At 40.3% G+C, this 20075-nt stretch overlaps 1 protein-coding gene across 1 annotated transcript in view; it reads left to right on the plus strand.

Annotated features, from left to right (window-relative positions):
* Window positions 1-12487: 12487 nt before the first annotated feature.
* arid5b (AT-rich interaction domain 5B) overlaps window positions 12488-20075 on the plus strand; it is an 84700-nt gene continuing 77112 nt past the window's right edge. Inside the window, exons 1-2 of the mRNA XM_084376435.1 lie at window positions 12488-12546; window positions 12881-13135. Coding sequence (XP_084232561.1) covers window positions 12526-12546; window positions 12881-13135 — 276 coding nt within the window. The 5' untranslated portion in view covers window positions 12488-12525. The remainder of the gene's footprint in view (window positions 12547-12880; window positions 13136-20075) is intronic.

The following is a 20075-nucleotide window of genomic DNA, read 5'->3' on the forward strand; positions in this document are numbered from 1 at the left end:
AGTCTCTAAACCTGTTTTTATACCATGTTTTTTTTTTTCAATTACTTGTAGAGCACTTAGAATTGCATTTTGATTAGTTTGAAAGGTGATATATAAATAAAGTTTGATTGATTGATTGATTATTTTTAACTACCAGGTCATTAACAAAGACTTTTTCCTAAATAACCATTCAAACATGCAGAAATGTTCACATTTCAGACATAGGATATGGACTTTGGACCCAAACAGTGGAGGATCTTAAAGACTTTTTTCAGGGTGGCTAAGCTGTTTGTAGGTGTCTGTATACATCTGTAAGTATGACGAGATTTAAGTCTGGGCATATATGAATTTATCTTTTGTGAATGTGTCATATTATTGTTGCACTTTCCTGACCAACCTTTAAAAATATAATGTTTTGTTTTATTTGATTCATTGGTATTGATGACTGTAAGTCTACATACATATACGCACACAGAAAATATATCAGACCATAAATAAAGGCACAGAAACAGTTACATAAAACACATGTGATGTCATTCTGACCAACATATCTAACCATTCTTTTCTGTTTCTGCAAACTGAAGCAGTAAAGTACGAACACAATATGTAACTTTACACAACTCAGTTGGTAACATTTCCCATCAGCGGTTTGGATTTGTCCAAAATAAACCACAATCATGTAGTCTAATCACAGATCTTATTATCTCGCTATGCAGGAAATAACACGTCAGACAAATTCCACCCTGGCTAAAACATACAGAGACACTCATGCGCACGTGCACACACACACACACACGCTCACAGTCTTTTTGCCCTACTTGGCTGCATGCTGAGTAGATTTCTATTCAAATCAATCTGGCCAGCCAGCGCAAGAGAGAGGAAGCAGTAGAAAAGGGCCTGTAACCTTGGAAAGGAGACAGACTTTTCCTGTCTTTGTTCCAAATTGTCTATCATCAGCCTTCTGTTTGCATCACGTGAATTCACAATCAGAGTTTCAGACAGTGTGAAAAAAACTAGAGAGTATCAAGCTGCATGCAGGGAGGAAAAAGAAGCGTTTTGTTACATCCTGTGTCAAAAAACATTGCGGGTTGAGTTTTTTTCAGAAACCACTGGTGTATTTGTGAAACATGTCCCTGGTGTTTATCCAGTTTCCAAGCTACTGAAGTCTAGAATAAACTGTAAACAAAAAAAAATGGCACTGAAACAAAAATCAAACCAATTTTAGTCAAGAGTGTTCCCTCTAGACTACAACAACTCACTCTGCCAGAGAGTGAGAGACAGTCAGTCAGTCAGTCAGTCATAAAGGGGAACAAACCCTCCTCTGTTGACCGAGACAGAAAGGCCATCCAACATCATACCCCCAGCCTGGTGTTGCCCAGATATTCTGTGTGAGGGCGGCTGTCCGAGACTCAGCTCTTGGCTGTGCGGAGATGATGATGACAGAGATGGCCGAGGGGCTCTGGTCACTGATCACAGAACAGTGGTTCCTTCTATGTGGCTTCTTCAATCAGCGCTGCTACAAAGATCATGCAGAGCTGCGCTGTTCGCTGTGTCAGCACACACAAAAAATCATCTTTGTAATGTAGAATAGAATAAAATAGAACACAGTGGGGGAATAATCTCCATCAGCTGTGAGATCAGTGTCTGAAATGTTTCTGTTATGGTCGCCTACAAACTGAAAAGGATGGTGGCTGATACATGAGGTAAAAACAGTGCTGCCACAGGAGCTGTTTATCAAATTAGCAACCTCATCCAAACTGTTGTTCCACATGCAACTCTCTTTTCAAAATTGTTGTCATTGTCATATAATTTCTGCCACTAGGGGTCTCTCAATCAAAAGAGTAGTGTGGGATCAGTGGCAGACGTCTAAGGGCATTTTGTCATGTTTATTCTACCATAGGGGCATCCAGGAGGGCACTTCTGCAGCCTTTTGTCGAACATGGGGGCACCAGGGGTGTCCACAAGTGCTTAGGATTATGGGAGATGTTGTCTAAACTGTCAAACAACCACCAGTGCAGATGAAAATCTATCTAAATGACTCAAACTGAATGTAGTAATGTTTTATTCAGGTTACGTTTAGTCACGACTTCCTGGTTTCTCTGGGTTTTAACATTGTTGGAAAACCTCCTTTTTACATTTTTATGCAGAAATGTTACTTTCTTTTTATGTGTCGCTAAGAAGTTTTAGATATTATTGTGTAAATAATTCACAATTCAATCTTCAACAAGACGGGCTAAGGATCTTCATCTTCCATCTTCATCACCGCCTTCTTGTATAAAATATCCCATGTTCAGTTTTCTATCAAATTTTGTGGACTCACCTTGCATCATGAAAATGTGCATTTAATGGATTCTTCTGTGTCGTTGTCCAGGTACTAAAAGATACTTAGAAATGCCCTGCTGTCAAAGTAAAAAAGAAGAAAAGACCACTCAGCTGTTCATACTGTAAATACTATACCTGCTTCTCTGAATTTATTTGTAGTTCTACACTTATGTTATATGTAAAACATTTTAAAACTAATATCCAAAATGAATTGGGTATCTTGTATCTGCCATTACAGGTTTCTACAACATCCTGACACATACTTTTTATAATTTCCTCATGTGTTATGTATCTGTGTGTGTGAAACAAACAAACTGATAGGTAGAGTGATACATAGACTCACAGTTTTCATTCGATATGTAGGAATTCAGGACTGTACACCACAATTACTAGCTTTGAAATAGCTAGAAAAACTCCTCACACAATTATTTCCCAGTGTATGCAATGCAATGTTCACCAAATGTTTTTGGCTATCATCATCATCATCATGGTTATTGAGGTTAACGTCTGAGAAAATCAAACTTAAGGCATTCACACGCCTACATTCACTTTAACAGTGTGAAGATTTTATTGATAGTCTCCTGGAAGGTTTATATCTCGGCCAGAATCTTTTTTAAATGTAAAAAGTCTGTTTTTAGCAGCTCACTTCTGCACTGACTGATATTGATGTTCCATCTTACTTGCATTTATTTGACACACACAGATTTGTGATGTCGTTTCGTGTCTTCTTTGTTCTCTTTTGTATGCATTTATATGTTGTTTTTACTCTGTGCTGTTAATCGCTGTGCTGTTTCGCTGCTCTGGCCTGCCAAGGAACTACAGATGCAAATAAGCTTGAAGCTGAGCTGAAATAATTTATCACGGTGACAAAAGGATCGGCCATGTCTGTCGAATCCATATAATAATTGGTGTCAATAAAAAACAGTGAATCACTAAGCTAGATGCTTTAGTCCAACGTATTTTTGCATACCCTGTCTTATAGTACACAGGCCTATTTCCATAAATTATCCTCTGCCGTACAGACCTATATTGACTTGAGTTTTCTTGGCGTGAGTTCCCTTGTGTGTTGAGTCATCCTGATTACAAATCTGCTTACCCTTGGAGATTTTAATCTGTGTAGGTTTCAGGTTGCAGTTTAAGTGTTTAAGTGTTGCGTGCTGTTTTTCGGTCTTATGAGAAGACAGTTAAAGTAGAAACACTGACGCTTTAAACATTAAAACAGGGAAAATAAAAGCACATTACAGACATTGCCGGTTGTATTCAAAGCATTTTGTGTTGTCGAGGGCCACAGTGCAGCTTTTATCAGTAGTTTGTGACCAACAGCTACACCTCTCTCAAGACTGGCTAATTAATAACTCGGGTGTAAATCACCCTCTGTAATCCTGTGTAATACAGCTGTCACCAGCTATACGTCATTACTGTTGTATCCCACCAGGTGGCACTCAACACCACAGCTTCCAGGTGGAGGTGAGCAAAAACTGAAAGTCACACCTTTATGAGTCAACCTGCCATTTATGCTAATAGACAAAAGGACTGTATGAAAAAAGGAGGGGGGACTGGGGCCTTATTAAAATTAGCAGCCAACACACGTGTGTGTGTCAGTTTATTTTTAGGGATGAAAAACTGTTTTCACACAGTTCCCACAGCTGAGTCGATACAACTCATATTTTCCGAAACAGAGCTCCTTTAAAGGAGAAACCACAGAATTCATTCCTCCTTTGTTTATTCATCTAATTTCATGGCAGCTGCGCCTTGCTTTAAAGCCAGGTCAGAAACAACACAAGTGCATTGTTTCATAATTACAAACTTTCTTTAAACAGGACAGGTCATGGGTGAAGCAGGTGGCTAAATGGTCACACAGCCCTGGCCTTGATTCTCTCTCTGCTCGTTTCAAAAATACCACTTCGACTCAGGGCCCTGCAGAGTCACACATGTCAGGCATTTGCATGGGAGAAATTGGACTTAAATGGGTAACACATGACTCATTCTGTCTCAGCCCCGACAGCTGCAACAGGCCAAGCTGTTATTGGACAAATATGATTCGCCTCAGAACAGAGTAAGTCTTCAAAGCTTTTCCAATGTGGAATCTTTGACGTAAGCCGAAAAATAAAGAGATATTGAAGGGGATTTAGTGTGAAACCTATTGAGTTACATTCAAACCATATCATGAGTATTCATTTTCCCTTCACTCGCTGGATTTCTTCTGACCCTAACCTGACAACTGTTATGAATTCTGCATTAGTAATCAAAACAAAAGACTATTATGCAGTGCAGTGTTGGCCCAGGGTTGCTACTTGGCTCATATTCCCTGTACAGTAAACAGCCCACAGATGTTTTACATTGATATTAAGAACCTTAATTTGTCCTGTGCAGAAAAAGGCCACGCATAGCGTGGGGATTAAGTTCTCAGCCATGTATCACACACAGCACAGACAGCAATCTCATTTAGCTTGAGTGAAGTTTACAGTGAGTGGGTTTTGCATAGGTCATTAGTTGTCTCAAAATACCCCCCTGTCACCATAGCAACTTCAAGTGACTGCTAAATTGCCTTATAAAATGTGATAAATTATTAATGTGGAGAGGGTTTTTTTCTTTTAATATGTGTGCTCAGGCTCTGAGCTCTGAACAAAACACTGTATTTCCTTCCCTTGCTCTCCTGCAGTTGTCAGTCATATTTCAAAACTAACCCATTGTCTCGTTCTTGAATGGGTCCTGATTTGCAGATATATCACAGGGATTACACAGATTAGAGCAGTATTACCCACATGACAAATGAAGCCGTGATACAAATGGAATACCTTGTGACAAATCTTGAAAACTGCCAGTATAAAATAGCTGCATTGTAATTGCCAATACACATGGTTATTTGACATATACATAATGCAGTACTCTCAGCCCAGACGGGAGGGTGACACGCACCAGTGAATAATCTGATCATAGATGTCTGCTGACATTTATGCCTATTTCTAACAATTCAGTGTTTGACAGAAAAGGCAGATGCATTACACAGATGGTAAACGCTGAGGTCAATGTCCTCAGCGACTTCATAGTCAATGATGGTTTGACCACTGGGTGTAATAACCTGACTGATGTTTAAAAGGAGGCCGAGCAAATCATAAAATGCTGAGATCGAGTTCAGTATTAATGTATTCCTCAGATGTGGAGGTGACACTGTGACCTCTTTGCTTCGAAAATACATTTTTTTTTTAGGGATTCAGCGGTGTTCGCCTCTCTCCCCGCTGCTCTGAAAACATCCATAACTCACAGGCAGCTGTAACTCAATCTAACAAAATGCCTTTTCAATCACTCTCATCTTTTATAGTTATACCCATCAGACATTTACATAAATACATTATTCATGGTTCTAATCCCGGTTTCAGATGGGGAGATATAAAATGCGACTGTGTGTGTGTGTGTGCGTGCGTGTGTGTGCGCTCTGTGTGGGAGTGTGTGTCCTGATGTGTATGCAGATGGCAGGGGAATGAAGCAGCCTATTTTGTTTGTGGTTTGCACATTTCTGATTCAGCTCAGCACTCTCCATCAATGAGGCAAATTTACATTTGCTGCGGCAGTAATAACCTAAAACCCATAGTGATGTTAACACTTGTATACACTCGAATTCACGTTGCCCTGCCGCATGATTACATTTGTGTGGCGCTTAATAAAATGACTCACTTGACATTATCAAACAATTCAGCTGTAATAGTCGCCCATGAATGTGAAATTGTGTTTTGCAGGCAATTAGTTCATTGTCATGGCACTCATTCACACTGGGCCGACCAATGTTTGCCTTCTGAATTACTATTCCTACCACACATAAATAAATGGTATTAGGTATGATCAATGGCCGCAGCCTTGAATGGATTCAATAATTGGTTTTGTGGGGAAATGAGGGACCTCAATGTCGAATATTGTAATTGAAAAGATGGATTGCAGAAAATCATAAATTATGCATAAAACATGATGTGGTGTGGTAGCTCAGATAAATAAGTGTGATATTAGATAAGAACAAAAACAGAGAAAAAAAGAGGCTGTGAACACTAATAATCCACACAGTTCACTGCATGCGGTAACTCCTTTGATGTTCTGAAGATATCACTGCATCACAGATATTTATGAGCTAAGTCAGTTAATATTCTGCCTACAATACACCAGCTAACACCTGCTAATATACACAGAAATCATCTCAAATAGCCTCCAGATGAGCATATCCATCTGATTAAAAGTGATCCTTCTCAATAAACTAATTGGATTTCTCGTGCATGTGCTTGTCCAACGTAGGTGGACTCGCATGTGATCGAACGGAGAGAAATGTAACACCCCCTTATAATGAGTCTAAGAGGCTAAAATTAGCCCAGCAACATCACTAAGATCTCCTGTTACCTTTCCTAAAGTCATGCTGCAGACGGGAGCCATTGTCGTGTGATTACAGCAGCACAAAGACGCAGGTGTAAAGTTACTATTGAAACGTGTTCCTGTGGACAAATTTACTTGATGGATTTTTAATGTCCCAGGGCTTTCCATTGATGATAGATGGATATCCACTGGGTAATGCAATTGTGCATGCGGAATGAGTAGGAGATAGACTGCGCTGGCCTAATTTCTCAGAAGCCTTCTTGCTTTAGTTATCTGAAGATTCTCATAATGCCTGGCAGTGCGATTAGAAATGTGGATCCAGATATCACATAGAGAGCTTTTACTGTAAGTGAAAGTGGTGCTTGATCGTATATCCTGTTATTGCCCAATGCTGATGAATAAGAGTATTTTCCCTTTAAGGCTACTTCCTGCACCTTAGAAGATGACTAATTTAGTAAAAGAGACAGCCTCAGGTGTTTTTTTTTTATCCTCTAGTGATCTTCTCCTCTTTGGTTGGGCATCTTTTGAGCTGTGATCTTGTTGAAAGACAGTGGTGGAAAGTAGCTAAGTCAATTTACTCAAGTACTATACTTAAGTACAACTTTAAGGTACTAGTATGTTATTTGAGTATTCCCATTTTCTGCTACTTCAATACTTCCTCTCCACACTGCATTTTGGAGGAAATATTGTACTTACTCCACTACATTTATTTGATAACTTTAGTTACTAGTTACTTTGCAGACTGCATGCTGCATCAGAGCCAAAGCAACGCATTTTTAAACAAATTCATTTTATCAGTAATCAGATGATAACACTGATAACAATAATCATAAAAATGCTGAATATTGGATCCAATAATCAGCCTGGAAGATAATCAGTCTTGCTATAGTACACAGTATACATATATACATACATACACACATGTAAATTTACTTTTAACAGCACTAATTCTTAGATACTTGTACTTGAGCATTTCCTTTTTCTTCTGCCTCTACTCCACTGCATTTACAAGTCAAATGTTGACTCATTTGCTTTGTAAATTTTTGTACATACAAAAAAAGATCATGTTTACAGTATTGATATTGAAAACATCTGAGTAGTTCTCACAACAGTGTAGAAACATTTGTTTTCCTTAAGTCAGCTTGATTGAGACATCTTGCCACTTGGTTGAAGTATGTGACACACACATATTCCCAGACTGAATGAACAACAGGATGTGGGCTAAATGAATAACCCACAAACAGTGAAATGCTTTGTAATCTTTTAAAAAAACCAATAAGTAGCCTACAAATGTCCACTAATGGGACAAATCTGTTACCACAGCAAAGTTTTGCTGATGCTAAACATATAAAAACTTGATTAATCCTACATTATTTCGTTGCATTTTTAAGATGTATTGAATGGAGTAATAATTGGATAATCAGAGTCTGGTGATAACTATTAAACCTACAATAACTGATTCTTTGAGGTCTTAAATCAACTGAGAAGTAGGGTAATTTTTGTATAGACTTCTATACAATCTGGAACACAGCCTCCAAGACCGACGGAGGTCAGTTTGACAACAATTTATTTTAAGGCTGTTGGTGAGTTTTATGTAGTTTATGTAGAGTTTAAATGAAGTGTGTTTTATTATGATTGAAGGAGGCAATAAAGCTAGTCTTAGTTCACTAGGCTAAAAGACAGAAACTTGAATTTGGAGGGTATATTATTCTGTTTAGTAAGGAATTTCTTTATATTTTCTGAGTCTATTTTATGGATTATGCTAGCTGAAACTGCAGGGGCTATCAGACTGTTGCCTCTTGCCGATACAAGGCAGGACAGGATGGGCTGAGGCTAGCTGGTTAGCATGCTAACTTCAGTAGATATCTCCCCAACGCAGTACATAGCTTCTTTGAAATTACCTCAAAAACTGCTGCTTCAACACACTCTGATAATGTTAGTTAATTTTTTTAAATTCTGGCCACATCTTACAAAACGCTCCTTTTAACAATAAAATAATAATAGATAATGTCCCCAATAATGTGGTTGGTAGGTAACTGTGAAATTGTTAATATTATTTTTAAGCCATTCAAACAAAAATTCATATTCATCATTAACACATGTCAACGTACGCTTAGAGTTATGTAGGAATATGCTATTTTAATGAGTGCTGTATTTGCTGTGGTTGTAACTGTAACTCCAGCTCTCCATGTTGAGGTGACTTTCCAAACACATCTGTGGCTCCCTGCTGCGGCTGCCTCATTATGTGGAATGTGGAACACCTGTGCTGAGAAAAAAGAAAGCTTTTCTACCGCTTTATCCACCGCTTTGTACGTTTCCGCTATTGGCAACAAATAAGCACTACCTGAAACTAGACAACCCTGCCTTTTTAGTGCCTTCGGAGTATATTTACCAAACTTCTTTGCTCACTAACGCAGTACACATTAGTGGAACAGTTTTGTGTCGGTGTTTTGAAAATGAAACAAAAGATGTTTGTATAGTGAGTGATCTTATTTCACTCAGCAAAATGTCTCAGTACGTTGGCAGTGATTGCGAAAGCGGAAAAAAAAACTGCTTGAGAATGTAAACTAAGTCTAAAATGAAAGCAAGAATCACAACCCACATGTGAGGCTGGACTTAAAGGGGGTTACTTTTAGATTTACCAAAGGGGATTTTAGCTCAGCTTGGATACTGTGTAATACATGTAATGCTCAACAGTGTGCCTGAAGTCATTGTTCTACTGTGTTGAACAATATAGCTTCAGTATAGGGTGAGGTGATATGGCCTTAAGGAAAGAACATTGGGATACTTTTTGGATATATCAGGACACACGATACATATGTTTATATTATTGAAAATATTAAAACAATAAGATATTTGATAAATAATCAGCAGTGATGATATAATGAATAAGTGGATAAAGGCAAGTAAAGTAAAGCTGCATGATAAGTTCAGAAAGTTACGTCATCTTTTTGAAGTGCAGCCCTTTAAGGGGAATTCCAGTATTTTCAAACCTGGGCCCTATGTTTACCTGCGTCTTGCTTTTTGTGTCAATGATTCATACTCACTCAACATTTTGAAATCGGTCCAGTAGATATAACAGAATATAAGCCATTGAGGACCCTTTTTTGTTAATAATAAGACCCTTAGATGTGTATCTGAGTTTTGTGTTTGTTTGTTTTTTTGGGGGATAGGTTGTGCTGTTCATGTTTAATTGAAAACTTAAAAATAAATAAATATTTTAAAAGAAAATAATGATAAGACCCTTTTTGTAAGTCTTGTTCAAGGAGAGGTCTCATTATTTACAAAAAGGTCTCGCTCTGTAGGAACTGTTTCTGTAATGTTGTCAGACACTTAACAACAAGAATAACAAGCTTTATTTAAGTCAATGTGACTTTGACGGCCTAAGTTGCCCCAAAGGATCCATCGCGGCTGCCAGCTGAGTTGATCTTACCAACTGTTTCCTAAACTTTTGGTGAGTATGAATCGTTTACATGCCAAAAAATGTTCACAGGGCCCAGGTTTAAAAATACTGGAGTTCCCTACTAGGAAAAGACACCACTTATACCAGATAACAACATCGTAAAACACAATAAATAGGCCTAGTATTTATAGATATCTCCAGCCCAACTCCAGTATATTTCTCAAGCTACTTATTTTTGCCATTAGACTAATGTAGGAGATGTTTGCTTCCCTAATTCTTTTCATTCGTTCATTCTTGTCATGTGCCAAGTTCACTCAGGAGGTTAAACCATGTAAATATATCTAATTGATTTCCTTTACTGAATCTTATCTGCTCACAAAGGCGTATTGAGAAAAAGAGAAGCAGATGAGATTGTAAATTCAGACTTTTATACTCAACATGTGTATTCTGCAGCGTTTGCACAATACCTCCCTCTGTCTTCCAACACATACTTCTAATTTATTTTTCAATAAACATTTCTCAACATGAGGCTCCGTTCACACCAATTCACATCAATATCTGCACCACAATGTTGCAGTCGCTGCTGGGCTCTGTGGCTGTTGACAAGCAAACACTTGCAATTGCCAGATAAGAGCTCGAGTGGTGCCATTGATTAACCAGGGACTTCATTATAGTGGCTGCCATTAACAATGCAACCCCATTGATTCAGCCCACTGAAATGACTGGGAGAGAAATCAGGGAAAGATAACACTAAGAGCCGTGGTTTATATTAGATTCACTGCAGGATCCCAACTGCTGCAGCCGCATGTAAGACAATGAGCCTTTGTGTAATCCACCTTTCTTACTCCGAACCGATGCACTAAACTGGTACTTAAAACATCTGAGTGTCAGGGAACATTGCCTCAGCTATTTTAGTATTAATACATGATGTTCTGCAGCAGTGGAGGGAAGGCACCATTCAGAGGACTGATATTATGATCTTGTTCCCAGATGTTCTCAATGATATCACATTATATAGGTCTGTTGAAGCCCATTGATGTAATAGGTGGAAGTAATTATCTATGAGCCTTCATGCTACTGATTCTTGTGCCAGACAGCCATTCATAACAGCAGCAGAACCCAAATAAGAAAACATGTCCGCTTGGTGGACAGCAAAACACTTTACTAGATGTGAATCAATGCGCCTGTATGCCCTGTCAGGGAGGAAAAAAAGCGCATTGCGTAATACTGTACTTGAAATAGCTGGTGTCAGAAGTAGGCCCATGTCGCTGTTGCATGCTCTGTGATCTGAGTGGTGGATAAATGCAGGGCAAAGGGTGGATGGCAGTGGAGAAACAGCACAGCCCTGTGGACAGAGCGGGTACCTCCCAGTGCATGAATAAATCCAGACAGCCGATAAAATACAGCTGACACATTCAGCAGCGGAGACTGAAAGGACAATGAGTCCACAGATGTAAATAGAAAGCGCCAAGTTTGTTTAACTTCGCATAAATATCATGGCTGGGATTAATAATTCACATTTTAATATTGGATTCATAATGCCGTTGTAATTCCTCGGTGTTTATGGTGATAAATATTCATTAAAATAATTATATAAGAGGCTTTGATCGTGCAAATGTGTTAACCCGTGTCAAATACATCCCGCTGTCTTCACAAGGTCAGCGCCGCGTTTTAACATGATTTATGTCCGGATAATGGACCGCCTCGTGAATTCTGTCTCGTGACGCCCCGCTTTTTTTTTCTAACTCGGCCAATTTTTTTTTTTTTTTTTGTCTTTTCATCGCTCGCCTCAAAATATATAAAGGCCATTATTTTCGGCATAAAAGCCGAGCCGCGCGCCTGAGCCATGACGCGGAGCAAGTTCCGCTCAAAGCGCAACCGGCACCTCACGGGTCCCACATTGCCTTTTGAGGAATCATTTGATAGCCCTATTAACTTTCATGTAACATTGTTTCTTGAAGGCATCCACAGCAAGCGCCTCAGTGTCATTACTGTGAGAAATGTGCTTTCATACTGAACGTCTTTTGCAGAAGTCCTGGAAGAAACACAGCCTCGGAAAAACACACAATCGCAGCATATTCGCATTAATTACGCTTTTAGGCGCTGGGAATTTTGCGTAAACCTCATTTTCTGTTTCACACACAACAAAAACTCACCGATGGTTAAAAAATGTTGATGTTTTTATAGTTATGTGTTAATATTGTGTCTAAACACGTGGTTACGCCCAATACGAACCCGGCAAAAAATCACAAACGCAGAAATAATCCACTAAATACACACGCAGACTTGCACGACATTTCTCGCTGTGTATTCACGACAAAACATATTTTTCCCACGCTCCTGTGTAGACGAATACACGATGTTTTAAACTCCACGGAGATATGTCCCTTGCAGGACCTTCGGCAATCCATTCAAGCCAGCAAGTTTGGAGAGCGTGTTGAGTTTAATCAATTCATAACGTCGAGATGGAGCCGAACTCACTGAAGGTAACGTTTGTTATCAACCGTCGATTTATTTTATTTTCGCATTGCGCTAATCGCCACCTGCTGTAAACTGTACTCACGTGCCTCGTCCACCAAACTTTGTCACATTGCATTTAGTGTGACCACATCTGTGTCATATGTTGAACATCTAAAAATAGTTACATGATACTAATTGTGTGGAGAAAAACTGAGAGATCCGAATGTGATGGCTGCCAACCGTGCGTAATTACGCATGGATGTTTGAAATGTTTGTGTCCACTTAGCGACGATTTGTTTACCAAAATGACTTGATGTAAAGCCATTCATTAATTTCCCCATTTGTGTTTTTCCTCTACAGTGGGTGGGCTCGTCTTGCGGCTTACATGGACCATATATATTCTATAAAGCCTTTAAATTTCACCGGGACGGCAAACCGAGGATTCTGTCTCTCGGAGACTTTTTCTTCGTCAGATGTAAACCGGAGGATCCTATTTGCATAGCGGAGCTTCAGCTGCTCTGGGAAGAAAGAACAAGCAAGCAACTTTTATCAAGCTCCAAACTTTATTTTCTACCCGAGGATACTCCCCAGGGACGGACAGTCACCCACGGAGAGGTAGGAATATTAATCGCCTGGTGAATGAGCACAAATGACTGTGTGTTTCTTCCTGTTTTGTTGGCGAGCATTTTTTTTTTCTATTAAACAGCATCTTTTACTGCGTAAAGAGTTGGCAGTGGATGTGTTTTCTCCGCTGGGAGGCATTCATAAACGCATGTATTGATGCTGACATTGATGTATCCGAGCGGTAAAAAAGGGATTGACCTACAGCTGTATTTGTTCTCTAGTTTTACTTGAGCCTATTTGCCTATTGTGGTTGTCAACTGCTGAATGTGCACTTGTCCAGCTGCGCTTAATAAGGCTGCCGCTGCGCTCTATGGGGTTAATTGTCTTATAAAGGGGAAAATCCGCAAGAATCCTGCGCCGAGGCTCTGTCATTTCATTTCTCGGTAAAGCGTGTCAAATACTGACATACGGGCGGAAATTGCGAAACGGTAATGAATGCATGGGGTCAACTGGCTCAGATCAGTCGCTACGATAGTTATTAGATATTTTGTAACGCCGCCTGATGTTGAAAGAGGCAGAGCGAGTCATAAAGCGTGGCAGAGCAGAGCCAGCGCCGACACGTTTTAACTACTCTCCAAGCTTTGCATAATTTTTCCATGTGGACATTTCCATCCTCAACAGTGTGATGTTGTCAGCTCACATTTGAGGCAGCGCTTAAAAAAAAAAAACACACGCCTCTGTGCTACATTACGCCGTTGTTGGCACAGAAAAAGCAATAGTTATGATTGACTGTGGCCATATGTGGCGCTTGTGATCCGGTTACATCGCTTGCACTGAATGGCATTACTCAGATATTGAGTTTTTTTTTGTTGTTGCTGTAAAACAAATGATGTGTTGTTTGCTCTCTCATCTGCCTCATCCAGCGACAGCAGCACTTTAATTACTACTCTGTGCTTTTGATCACTTGCGGCTGGATGGAAATGATTCTCTGCTGCTGCTGTTATATTGTTTATAAGGAAGGACAAAGCCGTGTTTGTACTCGACTCTTCCGCTGATGGTTTACTTACATTCTTTCCTCTTGAGTAATAGAGTGGCTATCACATTTCCCTTTCATGAGAAAGGTGGCTATTTATGGGCCGCCGCTTAGACAAGCTATCATCTTTGTGGCAGAATTCTTGTGTGAACGGGTATCATCTCCTGAAGCCCTCTCGCTTTAGCCTTTAACACGCTGCAATTATTTAGTAATTACTTTGAGTGCATGCATCGTCGATTCTGAGGCCACACTTGCGCAACAACACACCAGCTCCGCCCCTTTCCCAAAGACTTATTTGCATTGCAAAGTGCTTACATTCCAGTCCTCTGGGTATATCTGGAAAACATTACATTAAATAACAGAAGGCCTGCACTAACAAAGCAAATTTGAGACATAAAGTGAAGCGCAGAAGGGTTTGTGTTGTGTGTCTGTTAAGTGAATTCTTTAAAGCGTCTCCTGCATGAATTATGCAGCAGGTTGCATCATAGCAGGAGAGACAGATTGCTTTGAAGTTACAGTCTGATTACAGAATAAACCAGACTAAGAAATAATGTAATTTGAGGATGATTCTGTGTGTCTAAGTGCAACGTAGGTGCCTGCAGGCTGACCTCAATTAAAGGGCTTGTCAAAGCTCCCGCTCTCAGCAAATCGGACTACTTACTGTATATTACACAGTGGGAATTGCCCTGACAACTTCAAGTCAGTTTATGACCTTCACTGAGCCCATTCAGATTCTCGCTGACTTTGCCCCATAACACTAATCTGCGCTGCATGAGTCAGCTAGGAGCGCTTACAGATGCAGCGCATAATCCAAAAAACAAACAGGAAGGGTAAACCAGCCTCGCAAAAAAAAAAAAAAATAAACAAATTTAAAAAAGCTGCGATATTAAAAGTATTTAAAGTCACTGGCTGTTAACTTCTGCTTCTGAGTGATGCATGTGTGAAAAGATAATTTGTTTCTGAAATGTAAACATTAGCAAAGAGTTCATTTTTAGCTGCGTGGGGAAGTGGAGTTTATAAACTTCACATTAGTCATTTCTTTTCAGGACTCTGGTCGCATATAAACACAGATTAATGGCTGTGGAGTTCCACTGAAGTACAGATCTGTAATAGACTGGCTGAAAATCTGGAGTTCAAATAAGCCCAGTGACTCATGCAGATATGAAGCTGATAACATACAGCTCTCAGGAAGTGTGCTGTTTTCACAGGGTTTTAGTGCCAAATGAGCAGAGGCACCAATCGAGAGGTAAAGCCACAACGCTGACATTGAGGCTTGTGACATTTATTCTTAGATCATGTTAGATCTCCTCCTTGAATATTTTCACACAACACAAACCAGACACAGTGTTTGACACTTGACATGTAAACATTCAGAGCCGCGTCGCTCCCATTCCCTCTGACATCACACCTCATATCTTTGCAGATAGCTATTATCTTAAGCCTGAAGCCAATATCCTCCAAATACCAAAAGGCAAGACATCAGAACAGCTGTATATTGAACTCACTCACTGGAATTGGATTACTGATTCACTCGTGTTCTCAGCTATGATGTAATTTCCTGGTTATTTCTCAGGTATTTGTTTGTTCTCAGCCTCTCCCGCGCTGTGTTTCGCTGTGTTTTGCTGTGCTGTGCAGTGACAAGAGGAACCAACCCATGACCTACTGTGCTTGTTTTTCTTCTGTCACAGGGTTGGAGGTCAATTCCTTTTAAACGCAGCCAGCTTTAAATCCAGTCAGCTTTGGCTGGAAATAGAGAGAATGATTCACTGGAGGAAGCCTACCTCTCGGCGCCCCGTGTTTGCTTAATAGTTGATGAACAGGTCCAGAGAAAATTTATTAATCTATTTATACTGGGTTAATTATTAAGTCCATATGTGGAGGAAGCTCTGTTTTTCATTGTATCTCCGCCTGACAAGCAGTGTTTACCCCCACCAGTTGAGCTCTGCTTGCTCTTTAAACAGGCTTTGTGTCGAGTTGCTCACCCATTATGACAAACCCTCTATTGGGGCCTCTGCTCTATTTGTCTGCCTGCAAACTGCCACCGACTAAACAGTCACATGTGTTTTTTAAAACTCATTGAGTGACACATTATTTCTTCTCACTCCAAAATGGCCAGGCTCGCCGGCTGTAATACTTTCTGTGTTTTTGGACTCTCCTCCCTTCAGGAGAGAGCGAGAGCTATTGGACAGCGTGTGTAGATAACAGCTCACCCCACACACAACAGCCACTTATTGTATACTCCGCTTCAGGCGCTTAATTGCTTACGCTTATCTTATACTATATATCCCACTTTAGTGCGAATACAGCAAAGCGTTCTTAATGGGAATTCACGACCGCGGAGAATATTTCTGGATCATGTTATATTAATGTGCTATTATCATCACCTCTGATTTCATCTGACCTCTCTTCTCCTCTATTCTGTCCCTCTAGCTGACAAGGCTTTGGCACACACATACACACACACACACACACACACACTGACAAGCTGGGGACTGCAGCAGTAGGCCAGTATTGATTGCTGTGGAAAACACTTTGGCATGCATCCAGAGCCATTTCTTCAGTACATGGCAGTAGTCCATGCATGTGTTTCAGTGCTTGGAAAGCCAGCTTGTAGGGAAATTAGATTGTATTCATTTGCTGCTTCTTTGATTTTTCCTAAGGGAAAAACCCTGAATGGGTAATTCAGGCATCTGGGATGCTAGTTGAATTAAGTGTAAGTGGCTTAGATATGCGACCAGCATTTTGATGGATAAGGTCGTTCTGCTGAATGACTCCAGTGTAAATGTGATATGGCAGATTTTTACAGTGATCTTTTTAAAGCGTCCATACGGCAGCCTTGTCTTGGCCAGTCTGTGCATTATACCAAATCTCCCCATTCACACAACAATGGCAGGAATTTAGAGGTGGAGGGGAGGAGTGTGGAGAGGGGGGGGGGCTTTTAGTGTGCGTGTGAGGCGTGCGCGCATGTGTGCCTCCTCCTGCCGCAGAACAAGTCATTAACTCTGAACACTGCCCTCCAGTGAATTCCTCACCATTGCTGAAATAGCATGTAAATTATTACCAGCTTTTTAGGATAGTGTAATTTAAAACCTTTAAAATGGAATACCCTGGACTTCAAAGGCTATAAAAACAAACCCCGCTAACATTTCCCATTGGTTTTAGCTGTTGTCATTCTGGCGCTTCACAATCTTCTGATTCTTCTCATCAAACCGTTCTGAGTCTAAGTAATGATATGTTGCAGCAGCGAGCCGGTTTGTCAACACACAAGAGCCTGTTTGGTGCTCTTTAGCTCAGTTTTTTCCACTTTGTCATTGACTAACCACTTGAACAGGCAAACATTTGCCTTGATGCATGACTCCAGTGCCCCCAGCTACAGTGGATCGTTATTATAACCTTTGAGGAGAATGCAGCCACAGATGAGAAGCTCTTGCTTAATACTCCAGCCAATATTTTTCATTCTTAACTGCGGTTTCTTAGATGGAGCATGTGGAGTCATCACGCATTTAGTCTTTCTTTTTTCTTTTTTTGTCTCTGTGTGCATTTGCCAAAATACAAGAGTACAAAGATTCAGTGATCCGAGGGAGCTGACGCAGCTTTTTTGTGGTGTCACCTTACATGATGGATGCCTCACCCACTTTCAGAGGAGCTTTGAAATCTCCTGTTATCTCCCTATTTTTCTCTGTCATCATAACAGCGAAAGAATGCAAAGTTCATATATCACGGCGGCTCATGTTAGAGCAATCTCTTAATGGAATCAGTGAATAAAAGATGAGTTCAGCGCCCCACGGATATTACAGCAACTTTTATGCATATGAATAAACTGCATGCATTAAGTGGCAGAACATTATGTACAATAACTCTCACCTTTGAATGTTGTACCTTGAACTCTTTCTAGTCTTGAGGCACTCTCAAAAAACATACTCTAATTCAATTGTCCCTGGCTTACTCCCCAGAGCTCCTTTTTAATTCCCAGATAAGTTTGTTTTGGGACACTGAAGCCAAGGTCAGTCATGGGGAGGGGAGACAGATAATGAACTCATATTGTGTTTCATTCCCCTCGTTCTCTCTCTCTCCGTCTTCCTCTCTTCCTTCTCCTGCTCTCTCTGCCTCTCTGTCTCCTCATTGTCCATGTCACCATGTCCATTACTCAATTACTAATCTCCTTTGGCCTCAGGAATTCCAGTGCTGACCTCTCTGAGGCAGCAGGCTGAAACCTTCCCAGCATGACAGGAGCACTGTGTGTGTGTGTGTGTGTGAGTGTGTGTCTACCCACAGTATAGAAAGACACCCACCCACTGGGAGAGAGCACCCCTTGACTCCAAAGCTGAAAGTCCTGTCCGAGCGATGAGACGCTCCGCCGCAGAACGCTGACAGTCAGGAATGTCTCCCTCACTGTTTGCGCACAGTGGCGTGGATTTTCTCGCAGGGAATTGTTCACAGCGATATGGAATATTTCAGGGTGCATTGTTTCTAATTGGATCACCGAATATAGAATTGGGAATGTCCCTTATGTGCTGTTTTGCCACCAGTACACCGCCGCATCCATATAAATTGAATGATATGGATTTTAGCGAGTTTAATTTCAATGAGATTGCCGGAGTCATGGGTTGCTGGAAGAGAGTTATCTACAGTTTCACAGCAGAAGTCTGCTTTTTTTCCACTGTCAGTCCATTATGTGCAGTCATAGCAATAAATTCACTCAGTTAATGTTTTTGGAGATATTGTGCTGCTGCAGTAATAACATGAATTATTGATAGAAGAGCGAAGACAGAATGTAACATTCAGCTGTTAATGTGTTACCTTGCATTTTAACTCAATCATAAAACGAGCTGTTAGAAAGTGTGTGCGTTTGTTGACGTGCATGAGGCACAATTATAGTAGCACATTAAGACATTTAGTGCAGGACTCGCAGTGTATAAACGCTCTTAATGCATCTGTGTAGGAAGTGTCAGTGAAATGACACCCGGCTGTTTGGTATGTTGCTGATGTGGAGTGTCACCTCTTGGCTGTGGGCTCACAGTCTTCTGACCTATATTATCAAGTGGCCTGCTGGCTGTGTCTGCCGCTTTGCTGAACTATCAGCTGCCTAACTCGAAATGACAGGACAGTGTGGACGGGCGGCATTTACAGAAGAGCAACTTTCTAAAGCTCATCTTTTGACACGAAAAAATCAAAGTAGTGAGTAGAAGGACCCCTGCGATGCCGATGAATGCCGCTGCAATGATTCATCTTGGCGGAGGGCTGAAAGAATTAGTCGATTAATTGATGTGATGGATAACGAAACGGTAACGATTTTAGCCATAGATGAATAGTTTAGAGCTGCTGGTTGTTGATTAATTTGTGGATTGATCCATTAGTTTGTTGGTCAACAAAATGCCAGAAAATGGCAAAAAAATCAATCAATGTTTCCAAAGCCAAAGATGATGTCCTCAGATGTCTTGTTTTGTCCACAACCTGAAGATATTCAGGCTCATAGAGGAGTAAAGAAACGAGGAAACATTCATAAGAACTTAAAACCAGAGAATTTGGACTTTTCATCCTCAAATATTTCTCAAATCGATTATCAAAATAATTGGTGATTAATGTATTTAGAACTAATCGATTAGTCGATAAATTGTTGCAGCTCTAGAATAGTTTGATCGTTAGACTCGATCTCTTTGGGTTCATTTTTCACGATTTCCTGACAGATCAACAGATTATACGATAATGAAAACAATCCTTAGTTACAGCCTTGTTTTTTTCTTTATCTCATTAAATTCCTCTGGTTTTTTTTCCATAGTGACCAGACTCATGCAAGGCTGTTGTTGTGATCATTTCTCAATAACGGTCTGGGTTGACTGATTCTCAGAAACACTGTCATAGAAACGCACATTTCCTAATTCTACAGTATTTAAAATTTCTCAATCTAATATCACATCTTACGCAAAACCACAGGCCTGTATTCAGCTTCCTGACTGT

The sequence above is a fragment of the Pagrus pagrus genome (assembly GCF_965226575.1).
Source record: "Pagrus pagrus genome assembly, chromosome: 15".
NCBI lineage: Eukaryota > Metazoa > Chordata > Actinopteri > Spariformes > Sparidae > Pagrus > Pagrus pagrus.